The 23,634-nt window shown below is 38.2% G+C and overlaps 1 protein-coding gene across 1 annotated transcript in view; it reads right to left on the reverse strand.

The window, feature by feature from the left end:
• Nucleotides 1-976: 976 nt before the first annotated feature.
• Nucleotides 977-23,634, reverse strand: part of cacna1db (calcium channel, voltage-dependent, L type, alpha 1D subunit, b) — a 54,265-nt gene continuing 31,607 nt past the window's right edge. Inside the window, 23 exon segments of the mRNA XM_067394146.1 lie at nucleotides 977-1,721; nucleotides 1,808-2,089; nucleotides 2,330-2,427; nucleotides 4,536-4,684; nucleotides 4,765-4,911; nucleotides 5,132-5,418; nucleotides 7,522-7,638; nucleotides 8,251-8,381; nucleotides 9,530-9,631; nucleotides 9,699-9,801; nucleotides 11,283-11,379; nucleotides 11,509-11,636; nucleotides 12,769-12,928; nucleotides 14,174-14,265; nucleotides 14,338-14,403; nucleotides 14,715-14,843; nucleotides 16,017-16,100; nucleotides 17,835-17,945; nucleotides 19,161-19,319; nucleotides 19,620-19,821; nucleotides 22,253-22,399; nucleotides 22,488-22,540; nucleotides 22,643-22,750. Coding sequence (XP_067250247.1) covers nucleotides 1,446-1,721; nucleotides 1,808-2,089; nucleotides 2,330-2,427; nucleotides 4,536-4,684; nucleotides 4,765-4,911; nucleotides 5,132-5,418; nucleotides 7,522-7,638; nucleotides 8,251-8,381; nucleotides 9,530-9,631; nucleotides 9,699-9,801; nucleotides 11,283-11,379; nucleotides 11,509-11,636; nucleotides 12,769-12,928; nucleotides 14,174-14,265; nucleotides 14,338-14,403; nucleotides 14,715-14,843; nucleotides 16,017-16,100; nucleotides 17,835-17,945; nucleotides 19,161-19,319; nucleotides 19,620-19,821; nucleotides 22,253-22,399; nucleotides 22,488-22,540; nucleotides 22,643-22,750 — 3,228 coding nt within the window. The 3' untranslated portion in view covers nucleotides 977-1,445.

The following is a 23,634-nucleotide window of genomic DNA, read 5'->3' on the forward strand; positions in this document are numbered from 1 at the left end:
TAGGGGTGGGTTAAGGGGTCAGCAGTGTAATTCTAGATTTAATATTCTAGAATTATTTTTAAAATATAAGTACAATGTAAAAATATGTATGTACACAATAAATGCATTGTATCAATTAGGTGGATGGAAACAGCTAATGTTCACTTTTGGGTGAATTACCTGTTTAGGTATGTGTGTGTGTGTGTATATATATATATATATATAATATAACAAAGTCTAAACATCATCAGCTGTGTGACACACAGACCTAAAGCACCAATGAAATATGAGAACACTGGAAAAAAATCCAAAAATCCTGCATGATCTGCTGAAGGACCAAAGTATTACTAGTTTTGAGGCAGATTTTCTTAATATTAACTGTTTTGAAGCATAAATTCTCAGTATTATCAGTTTTGAGGCATATGATCTTAATAACTACTTTGAGGCATATGTTCTCAATATTAATGGTTTTGAGACATGTATTTAGCATTACCGGTTTTGAGGCATATGCTCTCAGAATTATCGGTTTTGAAACTTATGCATTTAGTATTATCAGTTTTGAGGCATATGTATCATCTCAGCTGGAACTATTGGCTGAATGATTTCCTCAAGTCAAGAGTCCTTTTCCAGAGTCCTTCTGAAGTTTGATTTTTAATTAATCATCAAAATAAACACAGAAGATTTAGTAAAAATCACATGAAGTATTTTAAGACCTAAAGATCACCTTATATTCACCCAAAAATATTCTCTCACCTTGTTGTTTCAAACCCGTTACTGTTTTCCCATTATACACAAATGAGAAGTTCATATTTCCATAGTTTATGCAATCTGTGCACTATATTCCAAGTGAGACAACAGCAATCAGTGAGAGGATCAGACTCAATCGTGTATTCCGGTATGCCTTATATAGATGTGTTGTGGCAGATTTGACGTTGATGATGCCAAACACAACTCAGCTTGACACACTACATTTAAATATGTGAAAGTAGAAAAAAGGAGACATTCAAGTCAATAATGACTTACATTTTTGTGAAATTTAATTTGAAAGACTTGGAATATAGTTCATTCATCCAACCAGGAGGTATTGCTGTGAAGCGTTTACCAATGCAACTGCTTCATATAATTTTCAACGTGTTTTTTGAACGTGTCCTGAATGGGTCTTTTCAGTAGCTGAACAGGTGGACTTTGGCTATTCAACCTTTGAACCAACTAACCAGCCACTGTCCAGTCCATGCATAGATTCAGAGGAAAACACTTGGGCTGATGATGTCATCACATTTGGATCTTGCCGGAAATTTCCCAAGACAAGGTTTGCTAACTAAATGAAAAGATCCAAATGCATAAACGTAAAGAGATTGGTCCACGTAAGCCAACAGATACTCCCGTTTAAAGGCACAATTACCTCATTAATTCATTCATTCATTCATTCATTTTTCTACATGATTTAGTTTTGTTGGGTTTTTTTACTATAATGCTGAGACGTAGATCATTTCGTCGGTGAGATCCTCCTCGCGTCTGCTGCTCGAGTCCGTCTCCTCATCGCTGTAGTCGCGGACGTTGCTCTGACACAACCCCGTCTCCTCTGCCTCCGGCCCGTGGCCTAGTGTGACGTTCAGTAAGTTGCTAGCAGCGCTTTCCATCTCATCAATTGTCATTTCACAAGCATCGGCAATCTCGTGTTTTGTCACCGTCACAAACTTTGGATCCTTTGCGTATTTGCCCAGTCCCCCAGATATCATCACCTACAACAAAAGGCATTGTGTCAGTGCGGCAAGTTTTTAACACATTTAACACAACGTGACAATGAATGTGGAGTGTGGTCCCTCACCGCTTCCACCAGACTGTGAGCGCTGCTCCGCTGCTGCAGATGATGGCCGCTCAACCGCGGTGGAACCTTCAAGAGGGAGGGGGAACGTGCTGACCAATCAGAGCCTTGCTGGGAGTTCCAGAAGCCCCTGTGAACCAATCCCGGAGTGCTGCTGGCGCTGACCGCGGTCTGGATCAGAGGGGTGTAGGGTGGAGGCGTGGTCGGAGGCGTGACCCATGAGCGGATGGAGCGAGTCGGAGAGAGACGGGCTCGACTCAATTCTTGACCGGTCGCTGTCTTCACCTGTGGAGCCGCGAGAATAAATGAAGCTGCTGTGAGATGCTGGAAAACCAACACTTCTGTCACAATCTGTACTTTCAGACCGTTCACCCCAATAGCAGACATTTGACACTTTTACAAATGCTTATTCTTTCAGTAATTGTTAACATTACAGGGTTTTTTTGCCATCACTAGGACACATTTTTCAATATTCGGGTCACTTTTTTTTGCTCGAGACGTCATGTCTGGTTTTGCGCTGATCACCTGATGCTGTGACGGGAGACCCGCGGGATGCAGGGGGATCTCATCTTGACTGCTCTGTTTGCGCAGACACTCGAAATGGAAAGCAGGCTTGTGAGAGGCTGTATGAAAGAATGCACACATCAATATGCATTATTTTGTATGTATACACACATGAAAAAAAAAACTACCTAATATACAGAGAAACCTTGAGCTATAAAGCAGCATTTCTTACTCTTTCACCGTGTATGACGAAATATCTATGTAATGATATCTATCTTAAAAAGAGACCATTTTGGAAAATTATGGCACTCTGCATCACAACAGACAGCAGTCAACATTTGTTCCTTACAATTTCTCCTTTAACCCCTTAAAGTCGGCATGAAATCAAAATTGACCCCATTTACTTTGTTAGTGCATATTACTAGTCTTGTGGTGAACAATTAGTCCATGCAAGTTAATACACCAAAAGAAATAGTTTGCAAACACTGACAGGAATAACACAAAATAGGTATCATTTTAAAGCTTAGAAACTCAGCTTTTTAATGCATCCAACCATTTAGTTTAACTCTTAATGATTACCGAGTCATCCTGCTAAACCAGAATGTTCTGCCCGCGGGTGCCACATAGCTACAAAACAATTAATAATCATATTTTTCAAAACTACTGCCTTGATCAACACAAAATAGTATGGAGTCAAATGAATGCCTTAAAGTTTTGCACAAAAATAAAGTTTTGCAAAACAAAAAAAAAAGAATTGAGCAATAAAAAAATGTTTTGCAAACAAAAATAAAGAATTGCAAAGGAAAAATAAAGTATTGAGCAGAAAAAAATAAGTTTTGCAAACATAAATAATAAAATAAAGTAGTGCAAAAATAAAAATATAATCAATTACAAAAATCAATGACAGCTGTAATCCTATTTTATCTTTGCCACATATTTTTCATGCTCAAACCTACAAAATCATTTGCAACGCTCATTTTATTCTGTGTTTCAGTCAAGCGTGCGCTCACGATACCGGTTTTCTTTTGCGCTGCACTTTTCTGTGCGGATCTCTTTATGGCACTGGTTTGACGTGGGGGTGGAGTCAAGAAACGGGGGCACGCCCCCGCGAAACACGTCATCGACAGGAGACGCAGATCGCAACAGAACAGATCAAGCACAGAGAGAGAGCGCATTTATTAAAATCTGAAAACCACGCCCACCGGGGGAAAAACAATCCAACCGTTTCCAGGCTGCCTTCTTGTCTTTTCTGACTCGTTACAAATAACAGAACAATGCCTAAAGCTGTACAGCTAACAAGCTAAAAAACCCAGAAATAAGTATATATAACCCCAAAAAACGAATGTTTAAGGACACAAAAGTGGATACAGGCAGTGAGACAGAGCGCAACGGGTCATATTACTATAAGAAATGCATTGGAGGGGGTCGTAATCGGCGACAACATATGCTAAACAAACCAACAAAAACAAACCATGCATTATTTTTAACCATGTCAAAGAATTATTTCACCTGTCGCCGATTACGTTCCCCTCCAATGTATTTCGCGGGGGCGTGCCCCCGTTTCTTGACTCCACCCCCACGTCAAACCAGTGCCATAAAGAGATCCGCACAGAACAGTGCAGCGCAAAAGAAAACCGGTATCGTGAGCGCACGCTTGACTGAAACGCAGAATAAAATGAGCGTTACAAATGATTTAGTAGGTTTGAGCATGAAAATTATGTGGCAAAGATAAAATAGGATTACAGCTGTCATTGATTTTTGTAATTGATTATATTTTTATTTTTGCACTACTTTATTTTATTATTTATGTTTGCAAAACTTATTTTTTTCCACTCAATACTTTATTTTTCCTTTGCAATTTTTATTTTTTGTTTGCAAAACATTTTTTTATTGCTCAATTCTTTTTTGTGTTTTGCAAAACTTTATTTTTGTGCAAAACTTTAAGGCATTAATTTGACTCCACAAAATAAATGTCATTTGAAAGCTTAAAGTCTGAACTTTACAATGAATGTAAGCAATTTGATCTTCATAATTTATGAAATACTTTTTTGTACTATTTACTGCAATGTGTCAATAATGCAAGCAACTTGTTAAAACATGCTGACAAAACATGTCAATTCATTCAACGTTGTCTTCTTTCCACTTCACTGAATTTAAAGCTTGTAAAATTTCCATACAGCCAACATTTTCTACAAACGTTTGAATGTAGTTTTTTGTAATAGCTCACACTGAGCCGGGGACAGCAGGAGTCGTTTCGATGACCTCTGGGGCTGCTGGGATATGAGCTGCTCATCATCGTCACAGATGCATTCGCACACATCCTGCGGTCTAACTGCAGCACAGTCACTCAGAGTGTCCTGAAAGTCTTGGTACGACCTTGACAGAGAAACAAAGAGAAGATATTTTGATATGGCTGATTACTGATATACACTTTCTGAAAAGAGTTCAAGCGATACCTGTCTCTAGCCAGCATGACGTCATCCTCGTGAAACTCGTCTCCGCTGTAATACTCTGTCACAGAGTTCCTGTCATCATCGCTGATGTCACCGTGGCTGGGGTTCTGGACGTGGATAGTGGGATATCCGACAGCACTGGAGCAAGGCCTGCGAGACATTGGAGCATCAGATCATTAGTACACAAACCACTAGCCAACATCACCACCGCACCACTCCAGAGAATCTGTTTTTCTTGTGCTTTGATTTAATTCTGTTACGATTGAGCACAAACTGTTACAGGAACTTGCTTCTATGTGAAATGTTCTATGATGTTTGTTTTCAGGATTCAGTTTCCTGTGGTAATCTGAGTGGTCATGTGACCTCTCACCTCTTGGAGTGAGTCCTGAGCTGTAGTTCTCCATCACTCCTGAGGTTGAGGTAGGAGCTCAGAGAGGACACCAGGCCCCTGGAGGAACGGCGGCAGCGACCGTGCCAGCCGTTGGTGAAGGCAGGAGCCGCTGGCACGTTGGCATTGTTGATATTTGAGTTGGATGATCTGCTGTCTGACATGGACTGGCACAGAGGGAGCGGGAGCTGCAGAGGACGCTGGGTAACGCTGCTGCCGTACTGATCTCCACTCACATGATTGACCAGACTCCCAATCACTCCATTCCTCTGCAAATACAGACAACAGGATCGAAAATATCATTTCCCTAGTTTCACTGGCTTCTTTGATATATATTGAGATCCTTAACAGGAAGTATTTACTTTGAAAACATTATTTTTCGAAATTGCTGGTGTTGTTTTAAACATAAAACCACAGTTAGATATTAGATCTTTTTTAAAGTGCCCATTTTATGCTAATTTATAACTTTATTTTTTGTGGTCTGCTAGAATATTTTTACATGATTTAAAGTATTTCTCTCATACTGTACATCGCTGCAGCTGCTCTTTTTACCCTAAAACAACTAAAACGCTGTTTTAGTTCCTGTCTCCTTAAAGCTCTGCCTTTCTGAAAAGCCCAGTCTGCTCTGATTGGTCAGTTTTGATAGGTCAACCGTTCAGAGTACGTGTCGGAAATTAAACACCTTTTACCATACTAATTTTTCAGCTCTCGAGGCTTCACGAGCAGCAGTAAGCAGTATTATATCTAAGGTAACTATACCGTTGGTACTGGAAGTCCGTACAATGATTTTTTACCCTCACAGTCAAAAAAAATCAGGGTCTCCTCGACAAAGTGAAATCACCCAACTGTTCTTTGAGGGCGGGCCAAAGCAGCCAGTAGGTGGGCATTATGCAAATGTGTCACATGGTGATGTAGCTAAGGCCCTGTCCCAAATGAAACCCTAATCCCTCATAGTCTTCCTCCGAATCCACACTTTCACGCAGTAAAGCTTTGACTGTCTGCTGCGGAGGTAAAGTGCTCATCGAGGGCACAAACAAGCACCCTTCTGAAACCTAAAATGATAAATGGGACACCCTACGGCCTTGTGGACTGAACAGACACCCTGTGGAGCGAAAGACACCCTGGGGGAAATTCCTCCTCGAAAAAGACTAAGTCCAAAGTGGCTGCGTTCAGTCAAACATCCATGCTCTCCGACCTCCTCCTCTAGCCCGGGGAAGGTGGCTCGTTCCTGGTCAAAGTCAGACCTAGCCACCCTCTGGAGAGCGTTCTCCAGCCTAGACAAGCAGAAAACAGGCCATAGAGGTGTTGGAGACAAACTGGACTTAGACAAAATAACACGGACATAGAACCGTCAGTCAGTCAAACCTCCATGCTCTCTGACCTCCTCCTCTAGCCCGGGGAGGGTGGCTCATTCCCGGGTCAAAGTCAGATCCTGTGACCACAAGACATGAAGAGCACATGAAGTGTGCCTTTTGGGACAGTGCCTAATTCACGAAAATAATTGACCCTTCGCTGGGAGTTTGATTGACAAGCGATCTAACCAATCATAACGCCAAATCCGCCATTTTGTCCGACAAAGCAGTTGAAGATTAACCTCGGTGGACTTGAACTTGAAAAATGCATGTATTTTCGTCTTTCTGTGTTCGAAACAACATTCCTCTGATGTTCATTCATGTTTGTTTGATGCTATAAATGAACTAGTAGGAAGAGATGATCGGATCACGAGCCGTTTGAGCTGAGGCGCTACAGCGATCTGTCACAAAACGCTTTTATTGTTCAATTTCTTTACACAGTTTTAAAGCTGGGACTTTGTTTAATATCATAAGTAACCTGCTCTGTCTCGTCTGTCGACGTGTTGTCAGTGTCCTCTTTGCTCCGCGATGTATTTATCACTGTGTGGCGTGACGGCGCCACGGCTTGTCGGACAGAGCAACAGTAACTAAGGGGGCGGGTCTTTGCGAAGGGTCAATCGCAGGACTACAAACGAGGCGTTTCAGGCCAGTGTGTTCTGTTGTAGAGATTCACTCTCTTTAGTGTAGACTCTGTGTTTGGTAACTTTACAGATATTTACATGCACAAACAGCTACATGACACACTAAAGGAAAGGAAAAATAAAAAAGAAGCATAAGAGGTGCCCTTACTTAATATTTTTTTTTTTTCAGGGAATATATCTTAACAAGACAAAAAAAGTTGACTGGACGATTCAACCATTATGTTTTAGTGATGTAGTGACGTCTTTTTAGTGGTCGAGAGGAACTTTTATGTTGCTTTAGATGCTTTTATCCAGAACGACTAGGTATTTTATCAGTTCACACCCGAGACCTTTGATTCACAAGCTCAGTGTTCTGTTCCTGAAGTTAGATGAGCTCTACCCCGTATATCTCTTCCTCCTCGTGGAGGTTGACGTCCACTAGACCTTCATCCTGCAGATCACATGATATGGCTCGACGGATCTCAGGGCCGATATCATGCAGTGTGCGCAGACCAGCCTGCAGAAGAGACGGATGAAAACACACAGTTTCTGTGACACATTCATCATTATTATGATACAGGAGACTTTTTACAGAATTGTGTCCAAATGAGCAACATTTACAGAAAGCACTTTCTGCTTCCCCTCTTTTATATATGGCATAACTGTCATCAGTTTTTCATAGAAGCTCGTTTCTGCCACAGAATAAAAATATTTTTAAAAAATTAGACTTTTCTCTCTTTTTCTCAATTCTGGCACAATTTTATAATTCACAATTTGGACTTTATAACTCATAATTATGACTTTTTGTGAGCTATAAGCTGGAAATGAGTTAGAAAGTCTGAATTATATATAAAAATAAACTTTTTTATTTTTTTATTTTTTGTGGTGGAAACAAGCTTCCATAGTTTTTAGGGCAAAATATCAAACGCTCAATATTTGTGGCAGTCATACAAAACATAATAAAAGCCTCATTCATATCAGTATCATTCATGAAATCATGTTATGTTCAATGTCTGTTCAGTTACGCATGAATCTCCTCAGTGGGCCACATGAGCACAGCACGTTCTGGCAGGATCCATCAGTGTTTTTACACAAGCTTTAGTGAATCAGGTCTGGAGTGTGTCGTCACCTGTAGAGCGGTGGTGGTGTTGAAAAGCGGTTGGCCTCCCACAAGTCCTTGCTCTTTGCGTTTCCTGAACTTCCTGAAGTAGTCTTGAATCAGGAAAGTGGCATAGAACTTCCCAACAGTGATCTCATCGTCTAAACACACACACACACACACACACTCATTTCATTATAGACAACTATATTGTATGTATAGCTACATTTTGTAAAAAAGTGTTGGTCCCACTTTATATTAGGTGTCTGTGTACTTGAATCAAAACAATAATTTTATAATAATTTCACTACTTTGGTTTCAGTGGATGTTAATTTAGAACTAGATAAAAATGTTTGAAGACAAACTTTAGGTTGGCTTGAAAAAGCCGGTCCAGAAAGTTTGAAGTAGTTTTAAAAGATTTAAGTTTGAGAGTTTGAAAGTTTGAAAGTTTAAGTTTTAGTTTAGTAGTTCTGATAGATAGATAGATAGATAGATGAGAAGTGATAGATAGATAGATAGATAGATAGATAGATAGATAGAGACAGGGTACTCAAGGCAGTTGCTAGGGTGTTATGCGGTTGCTAAGGTACTCTGGGTGGTTGCTAAGGTGTTGCTATGCGGTTGCTAGGGTACTCGGGTGGTTGCTATGTGGTTGCTAAGGTACTCGTGTTAGTTACTAGGATGTTGCCAGAGTGATTTTTGTGGTTGCTAGTCGGTCGCCATGGTGTTCTGGTTGGTTGCTATGCGGTTGCTAGGTTGTTCTGGGTGGTTGCTATGATAGATAGCTAGATAGATAGATAGATAGATAGATAGATAGATAGATAGATAGATAGATAGATAGATAGATAGATAGATATTTAATAATAATTTAGCAGATAAATGTATTAAAATAGATAGATATTTATTAATAATTTTAATAATAATTATTTAGAATTATTAGAATTTTTTCTGATAACCGCAGGTGTAGTTCATTGACATATATTGTGTGTGTGTGTGTGTTGACTATACGTGTCAGGTCCAAAACGTCCTGACTATTCAGAAATGTCCTCACAGTGAACCCTGATAAACTCTGAGTAGTGATCAGACCTCGTTAGATAAAAAAGCGTATAAATCAGCCAAATCATGTCTCTATTTAAATCTGGTGTTTCTCACGTTTCTGTGAGGGTTATGTTTAGGGGTCGGGGTCAGATTAGGTGATGTAAACTATCATTAACTTGATCTAAAATCAATGGGAGTCTTTAAGATGATATATATACTGTATAGTATATACAAATATAGTGAGACAAACGGGTGTGTGTGTGTGTTTGACCTCCAGCAGGTGGCACCACTTGGTCCAGCAGTTTCATGCTGGTTCTCTTCCAGATCTTCTTGATGACGGCTCGTAACTCCTCATTTGCTTGTTCCAGATTGCCTGAGAGACACACAGTCGTGACTAAGCACACATTGACACGTGAGAGTCTCCATGAGCAAAGCTTTACCTTCAGTCTTGATTTTCAGAGCAGTTCTGACCAGAGCGAACAGGGTGGCGTTGAACATGACCGTTCCGTCACTATTTAGTGGCATATTCATGGCAACCAACCTCTGCAGACAGATTATTAAGAGAAAGAGCGACGTTTAGACTGTGTTAGTCTGCGGGTGTGATGTGTGTTTATATTTACACTTCCTTGAGTGAACAGTGTCATATATGACAGGCTCTTAGACAGTCCCGTCAGGATTTCACAGGACTTTTCCCCCCCAGATTTTTGTGGCCTAAAATGACTGAATTTGCAGACTTTGACTGAAAATTGTGATGATCATCATGTACTTATATAATTATTGTTAATGACAGTAGGGGTGCAATTATATTTTTGTGCTTAACTGCTGAATTTGTGCTAATGTTCCCCCAGACACAAAGCAAGAGAAAATACTCATAATTCTGCTGAAAATATTCTGATGATAATAATCTTGCTGAAAATACAGAATGGTGTTAGACACAACAGCCACTGAATCAGTACAGTCTGTGACACTGTAAATGTTTTAAATCGTTATTTCATGTTTTTACAATTGAACAATTATATAATCGTCTATCATAATATCATTGTGCTGAAATATTGTTTTTGCATTTATTTATTTGATAATAGTTTCATCAGTGATTGCATTCACTTTAAAATTTAAAAAGTACAAATTAACATCCTCTCCTCGCAGATTTGAACAAATCCTTCCCTCGTGGTCAAAATGATCCGAAGCCCTAACATTATACTTTTTTTTTTTTTGTCCGGAAAGCTTATATCATTTCATTTTGATGATATTTTTTTCTATTTTTAAATGCAATTTTTTTATATTTTTTTATTTTATTTATCATTAAATTACTAGATTTTATCAATAAATAATGCAAATAATAATAATTTAAGCACATTCTTCACATTCTTTCAACTTGAATTCAAAATAACAACATTTCATGGTTAACCCTTTTAATTCAGCTCAAAATATCTCACATTGTGTCTCTGCCGAACTCTTGTGGAAAAAAAATAATATAGCATGATTTTTCTTGACTCTTGCCACTAGATGGCCTCATAGCTCTATATAGAGCAAATGAATTGTTCTCCTGGGTCCTAAAGACAGTTTTTTTTCAGTATTTTAAAGTTTTAGCATTTTTAATTTTAATTTTGACACTTTTTTAGGTTTTTCTATATATATTGAAGTGTCAGATATTGCAATAATTGTTAGCAAGGTGGACAGCAGGGGGACATGTTTTTATTTTTTAAGTATTATTTAAAGAGGATTTATTTATTATTTTAAAATCATTATTAAAATAATATTTATTTGAAAATTCTGATTTTAATTGAGAATAAAAAATCCTGTTATAATTTCACCATTTATTTTGCATTTGTGTGGGAGTCGTTCTGGATCGTAAATGTGTTCAAATCTAACCACTTCATATCTGCATTGTGAATGATTGATTTTTATTTGAAAAAATTGAAAAAACAAAAACTTTGGTTGTTACATTGGTGTGTGTGTGTGTGTGTGTGTGTGTGTGTGTGTGTGTGTGTGTGTGTGTGTGTGTGTGTGTGTGTGTTTTATACCTTGCATGCCACTCTATGAGGACACAGCTTGCCAAAGCCCAGCGGTGGCTGAATCCTGCGCAGCAGCGTCACCACATCTAAGTGTTTGATACGACCCCTGATGAACACACACACACACACACACACACACACACACACACACACACACACACACACACACACAGTATTCAGTGTCAAACAAAACATACAATGTGAACTAGAAGTACAACATCTTTTGCATATATACTTGGCCTCTGGATCATATTCCGACCAAATCCTCTTGAATTCATCTAAATGATGCGGTCCAAGAATCGACCAATCACGCGTCAGGTAGTCAAAGTTGTCCATGATGACAGCGACAAACAAATTAATGATCTGGGGGGAGGGGGAGCAACATTTGCATCAACTAACTAAATCAAATAAAAGCTCAGAGAGAAGTTAAAGAGAAAAGGACAATAACAGCACGAGTAGATGCATGATTATTACAAACTCAATATGCATAAAGAGGACCTATTGTGCGCTTTCACAAACTCTTGATTGTGTTTTGGGCTCTATAGAAGTGAAGTGTTCAGAAAACACTTTTTTTTTTTTCCCATTTTTGACATTGTTGCGGCTCTGTTCAGTTCCGGTCTCTATGAATCCCCTCCTTCAAGTCAAGCTTTATTTATAAAGCAAATTTATTTATAAAAACACAAGTTGACCCAAACTGCTCAACAGATCAAGCAAACTTAATTTTAAAATTAAATATAAAACACAATACAATAAATTAAAACATTTAAATACAACATCATGTATTAATCAACTTCAATCTATTCAGTAATCAGGTGGTAAAAGCTGCCCTTGACGACAGCACTGATGAGTCACATGATCTATGTGCATTAAATGACAAAGGACCTAACTGGGCAGTCAAGCCAGGTAAACAGGACACAGACTAACCTAAAATCAAAACTTCGGTTTTGCTCTCATTTAATTAAGAAATTGTTTGCCAGCCAATGTTTAATATGTTCGAATCAGTTTAGGGTGTTCTCAGATGAACAATTCTTGTCTACACTCACTGGGAAATAAATCTGGGAATCATTAGCATAACAATGATAAGATAAAGCTCAAGCAAAGCATGTTCAGTGAAAATAACAAGGTCCTAAGATTGACCCTTGAGGGACACCACACTGTAACTGAGCTGAATGTGCTCTGATTGGTCGGCTGGAGCAGTGTGTTGTGATTGGTGTTTGGGAAATGTCCCGCCCCTTACCATGACCGCCAGTTTCAACTCAAGCAGGCCCCGCCCCTTTATTCTGCGCATGAATTATTTAAATGAGGAATATTGTGAAGAAAACTCAAGATGGAGTTCAGAAACACTGACACTGATATAGAGAAGAACTCAAACTGCAACATTACACACTAAAGAGAGATGAACAGAAAAGCACCATAGGTCCTCTTTAACAGTAATTATGACATTTTCTGATTAACACGTTTTTAACACGTTAAAAGCTCAAATATTTTGAGGTACCAGAAAAGCACAGAGCATGTAGAAGCTGATGAAGTAGAGGATGGCGAAGGAGCTGCCGCAGGTTTTCTCCTCTCCAGGGTTATAGTCGGACTCAGAGTCGCACTGTTTGCCGGGCAGACACGCCAACATGATCTGCTGCCACGCCTCGCCCGTCGCACATCTGACCCACGCCCAGAGAAAAGACCATGACACACCATATTAATCCCATACTATAATTGATGACAAAGTCAGTTTGATTTTAGAGGGAAATGAAATTCTGTCATCATTTACTCACCCTTTATGTCATTCCAAACCCATAAGATTTTCCTTCATCTCTGAGACACAAATGAAGATATTTTTTAAGAAATTTGTGTCCCTCCACTAAAAGTCTGTTCATCCAAATGTTTATAAGTGAATAAAAGCCTAAATTAAATCTGTTCATCATATGAAGCGATCGTGTCTCTTCAGAAGTCTTGAAATAAACCGTTTAATTCATGAGGATTTATTTTACCATCTCTTTATGAACATTTAGGGTGAATAGACTTTCAATGGAGGGACAGAAATCTCTGAGAATTCATCAAAAATATCGTTATCCGTGTTCCAAAGATGAACAAAATGTCTCAAAAGTTTGGAACGACGTGAAAGTGAGTACATGATGACAGAATTGTCATTTTTTGTTGAAATATCCCTTTAAATCTCACTGTGAATGAGCTCTCTATGGTACGGTGTTCCTGCAACAATATACAGCACTCAGTTCTGCATCAAAACAGACCCAATACTAAACTGCTCATACTGTACAGCTGGAATCATCTGAATATTTACTGTAAAACAATAACGAGTAAACACTTTTTCATTTGTAATAGTCAAGTATTTCTAGAGCGCTTTATACAACACAGATAGTTTAATAGCAGCTTCAAGGTGATAAATAGGAAAAGAACAGAATCAGTGATGCAAACCATCAAATATGAGACTAATTCAAGTTATTATTCAGATCAATTCAGTTCAGTTCTATAACTGTGTCAATGTTGCAAAATTTGTAAATTACAATTCGTAATATATACAGTATGTGCATTTCATATATTATTAAGTTGAAATTATATGACATTTTGTAGATTTGATATTCTGAAGAATGGGATGCATAGCCTGACAAAATGAAAAACTCGGCATCAGAGCAAAGAATGTACTTGATTTCTGATTAAAAGTTATATCTTAATGCTATTCACACCTCAAAAATGATGTTCTTCCTCAGTGTTTCTGTCTTGCTTTCCAGCACAAATATCTAAACATTCTTAAATCAAGATACATTTGCTGGAGAAGCAAAATGACTGAAGATATTAAGATATTTTCCCGAAAAATCCATTAATGGTTAAAAGAATGTGCACACACACACACACACATACACACAAAAATATTCCCATGAACACACCTGAACAGCAGGAGCACAGCTTGCGGAAAGGTCTGGAAATTATTGTTACGATTAATGCTGGTTCCGTCCACCATCGCGACCTTCCCGAACACCTGAGAGAATAAAACGATCTCAGTATCATAATTCACAAGAGTGTCACTGCGTCACACCAGCAGATGATTTACCTGCATTCCAATGACGGCATAGATGAAGAACAGCATGGCAATGAGCAGAGCCACGTACGGAAGAGCCTGAGAGACAGAGGAGGAAATGACATCACGATTGAACATCGCTCAATAAACGATACACTTACAGTGCTGCTAATTACAATACTACAGTTTAATTCATGTGTTTTTATTAATCTGCAATCAAAGCTACATTTTCTCAGTTGTCTCAGTCTCAGATGTTGGTCTTAAGTTACAGTTATATATATATAGCGTGGTCCAACCTAGTTATAGTTATTGGTAAAATCCACCATCGGTCTACCTCTAAATCTGGCCTTTAATATTTTAAGTCATTTTGCATCTCACGTAAACAACATTTTTTTTAGGGTGCAGTGTACCTGAAATGACTTGATGAAGGTCCACAGGAGCGTGCGAATGCCCTCTCCTCTGCTCAACAACTTCACTAAGCGCATGACCCGAAACAGACGGAAGAAGGTGATGGAAATCCTTGCGCTGTCCTCCGTGTTCTGAGGAAAACACCTCATGTTATAATGTGCTTCCACTCTTTACTTCAATGTGTCTCTGTCACACAGTGTGTGGATTGAGTGTGAACAGGACTATGATTTTGATTGCTCTGTGTCATTCACTGGTGAGTTTCATGCTGAGTTTGTTCATGCACTGCAGGCTTCACATTCTCAAACAGCAGATGCTTCAAGGCCCCATACACATGACAAAGATCTTCTTGTCAAGACAACACGCAGGGCATCTTACCCCTGACTATACTGCAAAAACAGCAGCTCCTGTGTGCTTCAACAAATCAAAGGGCTTGTATTAATCTCACATTCAGATAGTTGCCTCTGAACACAGCAAACTCATGCCTGAATTTTTGAGCTTTCTCATGAAGTACAGATCTGTCATGACAACTCTCAGAGTGTTTGGCATTGGTAATGGATATGACAATATTGATCTGTTTGGTCTTGGTGGAATAGATCTGCTACACTGCTGCTGTTAGTTATTGCTGTTGCAGAGCAAGTACAGGACATGCTACTGTCAATACGTACAGGACACGCTGCTGTGAGCAAGTAAGACATGCTGCTGCTGCACAATGTGCATGAATTACCCGTATCAGATCTATACAGGTGCAGCTGGAGAAGATGGAGGGTTTCTGAAGTGCGCTGCAAATGCTAATGCTGACCAAGTATTTTAAGGTTGAGCATGCAACTCATTTGCTACTGGATACAGCAGGAACCAATCAACTATGTCCTATAGAGCATGATGTGATTGTAAGAGTTGAGGACCTATCAGCCTTGGCCATCTAGAGTTTCATGACAGAACTCATGTCCTCAGTGGAAATACTTACAAATTAAACACAGTTACACTGTAAAAAATGATATGATCAATAAGTCATGGCAACATAAGTTTTGGCATTACTTTATCTCATCAAAATAATTTGTCCAATTTTTAAAAAAAATTTCAATGAGTTGAAATGACTTGTACAGCCAATTTAAACATCTTTTGCACAATAAACAGTTCAAATAATGTGACTACATCCCTCCTGTTTGTTAAATCACTAGTAAGATGGGAAAACAAATGGAACCTTTCCTCAGTATAACCCACATATACTTCACCTTTAATATCTGAACAGAAACAGACAGAGAAGAGACAACACAGCGCTGGGCCTGGATCACGTGTTTACTTACATTGATCTCTGTGATTGCAATGTCAACGATGCTACCAACAACAATTAAGGCATCAAACGTATTCCATGCATCGGCAAAATAGTGCTGCGGACACCCAGCGAAACAGAGAGATGAATTGACAAAGGAACAGAAAGAGGGAAGAAAAAGACAGAAGAAAAATCACAGTTATGATGTTGCAGCCGCACACAGAAAGAGCAACACACTGTTTCTGTGTCTCATTCTGCTCCCTACCTCCCAATAATGGCAATCAGAGAATAGTGAACACAAATTCAGCCACTAGCAAGGGTCGTGAGCCACTCAAGATTGGGACACTGATGATCTTGTTTCATTCATCACGCATCTTTATTGTTTCGAAACTATTAGAAGTCATAAAATGCCACCATGTCTTCGTCCTCCATTTCTAAACAAGACATGATTACATTTTGCTTCAACGTGACTGTATTGAGAAACCATTGCTTGCTGGTTATTGCATTCGTTGTGAGATTTTCCAGTAGCCCCTCACTGCAAAACACACGAGATCCAGTGAGCGGAGACGGGTATAAGGGATATGTAAAGTGGGAGGAGTTGGATCTAGATGGATCTCGCGTTCTGCAGTGAGGACCATCTCAGATATTCAGAGATCATCGAATCCCTAACCAGTGGATAGAAACTAGGGAGCGGATTGAGACATCCTGCAACAACAACAGCTAGGCATTCTGGGTATTTATTTATTCATTCAGAGTTTATTTGATTCTTATAATAACGTTCATGTCACATTTCACCCTAAAATTAAAAGAAAACTATACTTTGCATTGAGAAAATGAAAATCTTTTGCATCGTGACATTCACAAGATATACTGCAATGTGTCCGATGTTTGACTTTTTGGACTTTTTGGTTCTCGTTATTCTCGTTTAAGAAACGAGCAGAACTCACATCAGAGCAAGTATAAATCACTAATAAAGCTTATGTAAATTACCACATTCATGACCACGGTTTGTGCTTTGTGAATGTTAGTTGCTATGAAAAAAAACTAAACTAAATTAAACTGTGCATACATGATTTTATTGACAATGATTCATGCTGGGTTCAATCATAAGCCATTACCAGAATAAATTAACAGAATAAATCATATTAAATCTCATCAATGCAAACTTTCGGCCTTTTTTTAGCCTACAAAAACACGTAATCCTCTTAGCGCTCTATAAATACTGTAAACTAAGTACATGAAAATAAAATATATGTTTGATATAATTTTAAGAATTAGTAGTTTTTTCTTACAATGATGTTTTTCTGCATTACAGAGAATTTTGGGGTTTAAACGTGTTAAATTGTCATGAAAATAATGCCACAATGCAAAAAGTATTAAAGCTCCTATAACAAGCTTCAATGATAGGGACAAATATGATATTTTATTGAAAGCTATTGTAAGATACCCATAATATTTATTAGTGTATCTGCATAATAACATTCTGATCTGAAATGTATGATTTTGCTATGGCTTAAATTCTGTAACCATAAATAAGACTTCTTGAAGCATGCTCCCCTCTGTCAGACACATCTATACACACAGCACACTGATGGACGAGTGACCGACTAAACACACGAGCAGAGGTGAGGAACAGAGTGAGGGTCAGACAGGCCAGAGGAAAGCGGGCATCTACCTGACTCAGAACGATGTCTACTACGCTGCCAATCACCACCAGAGCATCAAACCCATTCCAGGGATCCACACAATAACCCTATCAGACAGACATCAGCGGGGAGGACAGGAGAGCAGAAGGGTTAAACTTCACGGGACAGGGGCACAGGCGTTACACTGAGACTACAGAGAGACGTACCTTCGGTTTGAAGGCAATCAGTTTGAGAATCATTTCAACTGCGAAGACCCCCGTGAACACCATGTTCAAAATGTCCATCGCATAATTGAAAAGACGTGACTGGCCGTGATGCTGTGTGTAATACACGGAAAGTTCAGAAGTCATTCATAGGGATCATAGCAGCAGAATACAAAACACACATTAAAGGGTTAGTTCTCCCAAAAATAAAAATAATAAAAAATAATTCATTAATTACTCACCCTCATGCCGTTCCACACACGTAAGACCTTCGTTCATCTTCAGAGCACAATTTTTTTTTGCACCAAAAATAACAGAATAGCGACTTTATTCAGCAATATCTAGTGATGGGCGATTTCAAAACACTGCTTCATGAAGCTTCGAATCTTTACAAATCTTTTGTTTCGAATCAGTGGTTCAGATCGTGTATCAACCTGCCAGAGTCACGTGAACTATTGAAGTTTCAAAACACTTATGACGTAACGAAGCACTGAACCACTGAATCAAAACAAAAGATTCGTATATCTTCATAAAGCAGTCACATGAACTCATTTAAATATGTCTTTATTAGCTTTCTGATGTCATTGCTGGCGATGCAGGCTTTACTGAGCCATCGGATTTCATCAAAAATATCGTAATTTGTGTTCTGAAGATGAACGAAGGTCTTACGGGTGTGGAACGACATGAGGGAGAGTAATTAATGACATTATTTTCATTTTTGGGTGAACTAACTCTTTAAACAATCATTCCTTAACTGGAAAAAACCAACCTTGCTCTACTATTAGTAGCTATGCTTCCACGCACCTGATTTTATGTGAATTTGTGATATGTGATATATATATATGTGCTCAATTACTGTGGATATTTTTTTTTATCTAATTTTTTTAAATCCCTGATTCACAACAAAAAACTTGCATGACTTTGCCTCAGTAATGGATGTTATTGGATAACTGGACTAACCAGCGGACCAATCGCATCACAGCATCTCAAATGTTGTTAAAGTGCCCTGATTATGCTATTTTAAAAATTCCTAATTTTGTTTAGGAGGTTTCCTACATTTAATTTTAATTTCCTCAAAACATGCACTGCAGCATCAGCTCTTTTGTCTCAGTGTCTGAAACGGTTCGATCAAGGATTCTTTCTCTCTAAACCCCGCCTTTCTGAGAGCTGCTCTGCTCTGATTGGTCAGATTGGGCCAGTCTGTTGTGATTGGTCAAACACTCATTATCATATCTGAATATCTGAAAAATGTGTCGCAGTGACTGTGAAACAGTCATGTGGTGATGCCATCTGTTCCGTGTGTGCTGATGTTTAGAGGCGTCCTCTCACCTGAACCGCCAGACACAGTGTGTTGAGGACGATGAGCACAAACATGACGTACTCAAAGCCGGTGGAGTTCACCACATACCAGAACTTGTACTGGTAGGGGTTTTTGGGGATGTATCTCCTCAGCGGACGGGCTTTCAGAGCGTACTCCACACACTGACGCTGTCAAGACACACACAACAAGATTCACAACCTCATCTTTCATTCATAGCCACACTGGAGAGGGTTGCCAGGTCTGTGTAAAAAAACTAACCCAATGACCCTATTCCAAATATAATATTTCCAGTCACTGTATGCGTTACACACAATTCAACTTGAAAAATCACTATACAGTAGTACTCATAAACACAGTCTGTTTTCATAAAGACGCCAACAGTTTAAAGTAGCCCAGTTCTGCGGGAAAACCACTGACTTGGCAACCCTGACACTGGATCACAATTACATCGGTGTGGACTTTCAGACCTGGTTCTTGTCCAGCTCACAGTTCTTGTATTCTTTCTCGCCCTGCTCCTGAAACGTGACGATGACAAAACCCACAAAAATGTTCATCATGAAGAAGGCGATGATGATGATGTAGATGATGAAGAAGATGGAGATCTCCACGCGGTAGTTGTAAATGGGGCCCATGTTTTCCTTGCTTGAGTCGATGGCCTTGTACAGCAGGCTGCAGGAGACAAAATACACGCAATGGACGAGTGCTCTTCATTACTGGCATGTTTCGGCATCACACGCTGTAGTTTATTCCAGTGCTTCTCAACTGGTTTCGCTTCAGAACCCAGACAGACTAAAAAGTCCTTAAAATCAAACATTGAAAGCATTAATTTTACCATAAACACATCAGCGTGGACCTAGAATAAGAAAACTGACTCTTGAGTTTCAATGGTTTCATGCTCATTTCATCATCTCTGCAAGTCAACTCATATTCAGTATGATCGGGGCTGTAATTTCTTCGACACAACACTACTTTGTGCAGTTTTGTTGATGTTTTTTGAGGATAAACCTGTTCACGTTGACATCTGTCTAATTTGACACACTTCTGCCAACTGACAGATGAATTTGCACTAAAATACTTTGTGTGTTTGAATCTACGGCCTTTGGCATCAGCAACAAAACAACTGTTTTCTCCTCCCTTTAAAAGGTAGTTCAGTCTATTTTGCCATTCCTAACTATATACTATACAATTACATACGTTTATCCACCAATTGAGAACGACTGATTCATGATGTGATATTAAAATACTTACAGTACAGTTCTAGCAGCCATTTACCATCACACAGTATTCAAATGAGGACTTGTACCTTGTTCTCATTAAAATACAGCAGCTGCTATAATCATACTGAACTGTTTTATAGTCACATTGTGAAAAAGAAGTGCACTTTAGCATACTTTTAAAATGTAAATACTTAATATGGAAATATTTTAAAGCATATACTTGAGTATGAACTGAATGTAATGTTTTCAGACACTTAACTGCAATTACATTAAAATGTATTATTGTTTAAATTTAAATTAAATAAGAGTGCTTTTTTGACCCACTTAAGTAGGACTTAACCCTCTGGAGTCTGAGGCTGATTTGGGGCCTGGAGAGGTTTTGACATTTGTGCTTTTTTCAGTTGTTCATAAACATATTAATGACAAAAGTGTCATTACACTGTATTCAGCACAAACTAGGCTACAATAATATGTGAGGAACATGTATGTACATGATTGTGTTTTTGAAGGAATAACGTTTATGCGTGGTTATTGAAAAAACAAAAAACTTAAATCACTGAAATAAGGCCAAAAAAATAATATAATATATGTGTTCACAAGACTTCTGGGTATTGGAGGTTGTAGACTAGAGTTTTTGCTTTAAAATGATGTAAAATTATCCTGCCTACCCATTCATATAAAACAATATATTGATTTAGTTTTTGTAAGACACTTTTTGTCAAGAAACACAGTATGCGTTGAGGCGTGAATCATCATGAATAATGAGGTGTTTCACACCTGAGAAGACAAAAGAACCTGTAATGACCTGCATATTAATGAGCTCTTTCAGTCAGGTAGGCTGTGAAAAAACCCTCTGTGATCATGTCTCAAGCTCATCGTGGTGTAAATCAAGCATACAGAAAAAACAGCAATACTGTGAAATATTATTACAATTTAAAACAATGGTATTCTATTACATCTTTATGTGTAATTTCATAATTACTTCTATTGTCAGTGAAATATGGTTAGAGTGTACTGTCGAATGCACTGACAGGCATTTATGATAAACTAAATATACTTTAATGACATTTCTATTGATACTTGTATGTAATGTATTTAAATATATTTGTAATTACACATTTGTAATGAAGTTGCAATTCAGTACATTTAAAGTAAATTAAATTTACATGTATTTTAACACACTAGTGTTAAAATTACAATCAAGCATTTTAAATGTGCTTTACTATGTTAGTCAACACATCAAAATAAGTGTACTTTAATACCCAACAAAAGATTATCTTAACACACATATACTTTTATGTTTTAATAATGCTTTTTTTTGGTTTAGTTTTCATTCTGGTCCCTGCTCTGATTTTCTGAGATCTGTTCCCTAGTTAGTTTCCGTGGCTGTTATTTAGTTTCCACACACCTGTTTCTGTTCTCCTTGATTTAATTCCCTGTGTATTTATGCCTTGAGTTATTCCTGTTCAGTGTCCGGTATCAACAATGTTAATGTGGTTATGTAATGTTCTTCTGCGATCTCCCAAGTGCTCCTAGTTTATTTTATTAAAGACTGTTTTTGTTCCCTATCTCTTTCCTCGTACGCTTCATTACAGCCATTCGTGACAAAAAAACATAGTCATAAAATTTAAGTACACTCAAGACACCATTTATTTCAGTGATATTACATTATATATACTTAGACTATACTTAAGTAGTTTTAGAATTATTCTTCTGTTTGTTTGTTTGTATGTGTGTGAGTATATTTAGTTTGTGAATTAAATATAACAAAACGTTCTTTGGAGATTAGGTAAAAATGATTCATGAAAGAAGTAAATAATGTGTGGGTCTTTTAGAGGTAGAGTAAAGAAACGTGTGTGTGTGTGTGTGTGTGTTGGTCTTACGCTGGCCAGCCTTCAAACGTTGAGACAGTGAAGAGGGCCATCATAGCCATCAGCACATTATCAAAGTTAAAGTCGCTGTTGTACCAGATCCTCTCTCGCACTTGTGGCAGCGCCGTCTCACCGATACTGTACACGATATACGTCCCTCTGGAAAGACAAAAAGAAGGTGGATCTGATTCACACACACACACACACACACATTGTGTATTCACTGTAAGACATGTCATTCACTCACTTGCAGTCTTCTGGACTTGTCTTTGCATCATCGCTACAGCGGTAGAACTTCCCCTGAGGACACACATTTTCATCATGTGACACAGAAAACTGCTTGTTAAAGGAGTTGTTAAACATGAAATCTTGCTTTTCAAGTGAATGTATTTGCTGTGGCACCTTAAACAACTGCACACCGATGCAGGCAAACATGAACTGAAGAAGTGTGGTGACGATCATGATGTTTCCAATCGTCCTGATGGCCACAAACACACACTGAACCACATGCTACATCAGCAGAGAGAGAGAGAGAGAAATGTTTTGTTTATTTATGCATTTTACAATTAAAATAGTAAGGGATTATGAGAATTAATCTTTTCATGATATTTTGCCAGTGTTACTTTTTTCAAGTAACTAGTAAAGCATTACTTTTAAATTTACAATAAAATATCTGAGTCACTTTTTCAAATAAGTAACTCAAGTTACTTTGTTTTCAATGTACTGACTGACAGCTCTCCTGTCCTCATGCTGAGAGAATCGTGAGTAAGTTCAGAGGCGTCATGTGTGAACACTGTAGACTAATTTACTCATCTCACTTGCACAAAAACAGTGTCATTATTCTTTAAAATGTATAAAAAAACATTGAAATGCAAACTCACAATATTACGCAAACTTGCAATAATTAAGTATGTTAACACAAATATACTTTATGTATTTAATCTCACTTTATTAACCTATATCTTTCCTGCTGAATCCAATTCAACCATACTAATAAGCAAAACGACATCTCACTTCTCATTTTGTTGTTTTTATTGCTGAAGTAAGAGTGTTGAACTTTCCTCTGCATTTGTTCGAATGGTTTGTTTGAGCTGCGCCCTCTACTGTACAGGTGTGAATCTGCATTTCCTTTAGCCTGAGGCTTATTCATTTCACTTATGGTGTAAAAGAATTTTAAATTTGTTAAAAATAGAACTTTTACAAGTAAGCCCAGTCCAGGTGAGAAAAAGTAACGCAAAATTACTTTTATATTACTTTCCATAAAAAGTAACTAAGTAACCCAATTAGTTACTTCTTTAGGGAGTAACGCAATATTGTAATGCATTACTTTTAAAAGTAACTTTGCCCAACACTGCATTTTGCTTGATTTTTTGGATTTATTGTATCATAAAAAC

The sequence above is a fragment of the Chanodichthys erythropterus genome, chromosome 9, assembly GCF_024489055.1.
Source record: "Chanodichthys erythropterus isolate Z2021 chromosome 9, ASM2448905v1, whole genome shotgun sequence".
Taxonomy (NCBI): domain Eukaryota; kingdom Metazoa; phylum Chordata; class Actinopteri; order Cypriniformes; family Xenocyprididae; genus Chanodichthys; species Chanodichthys erythropterus.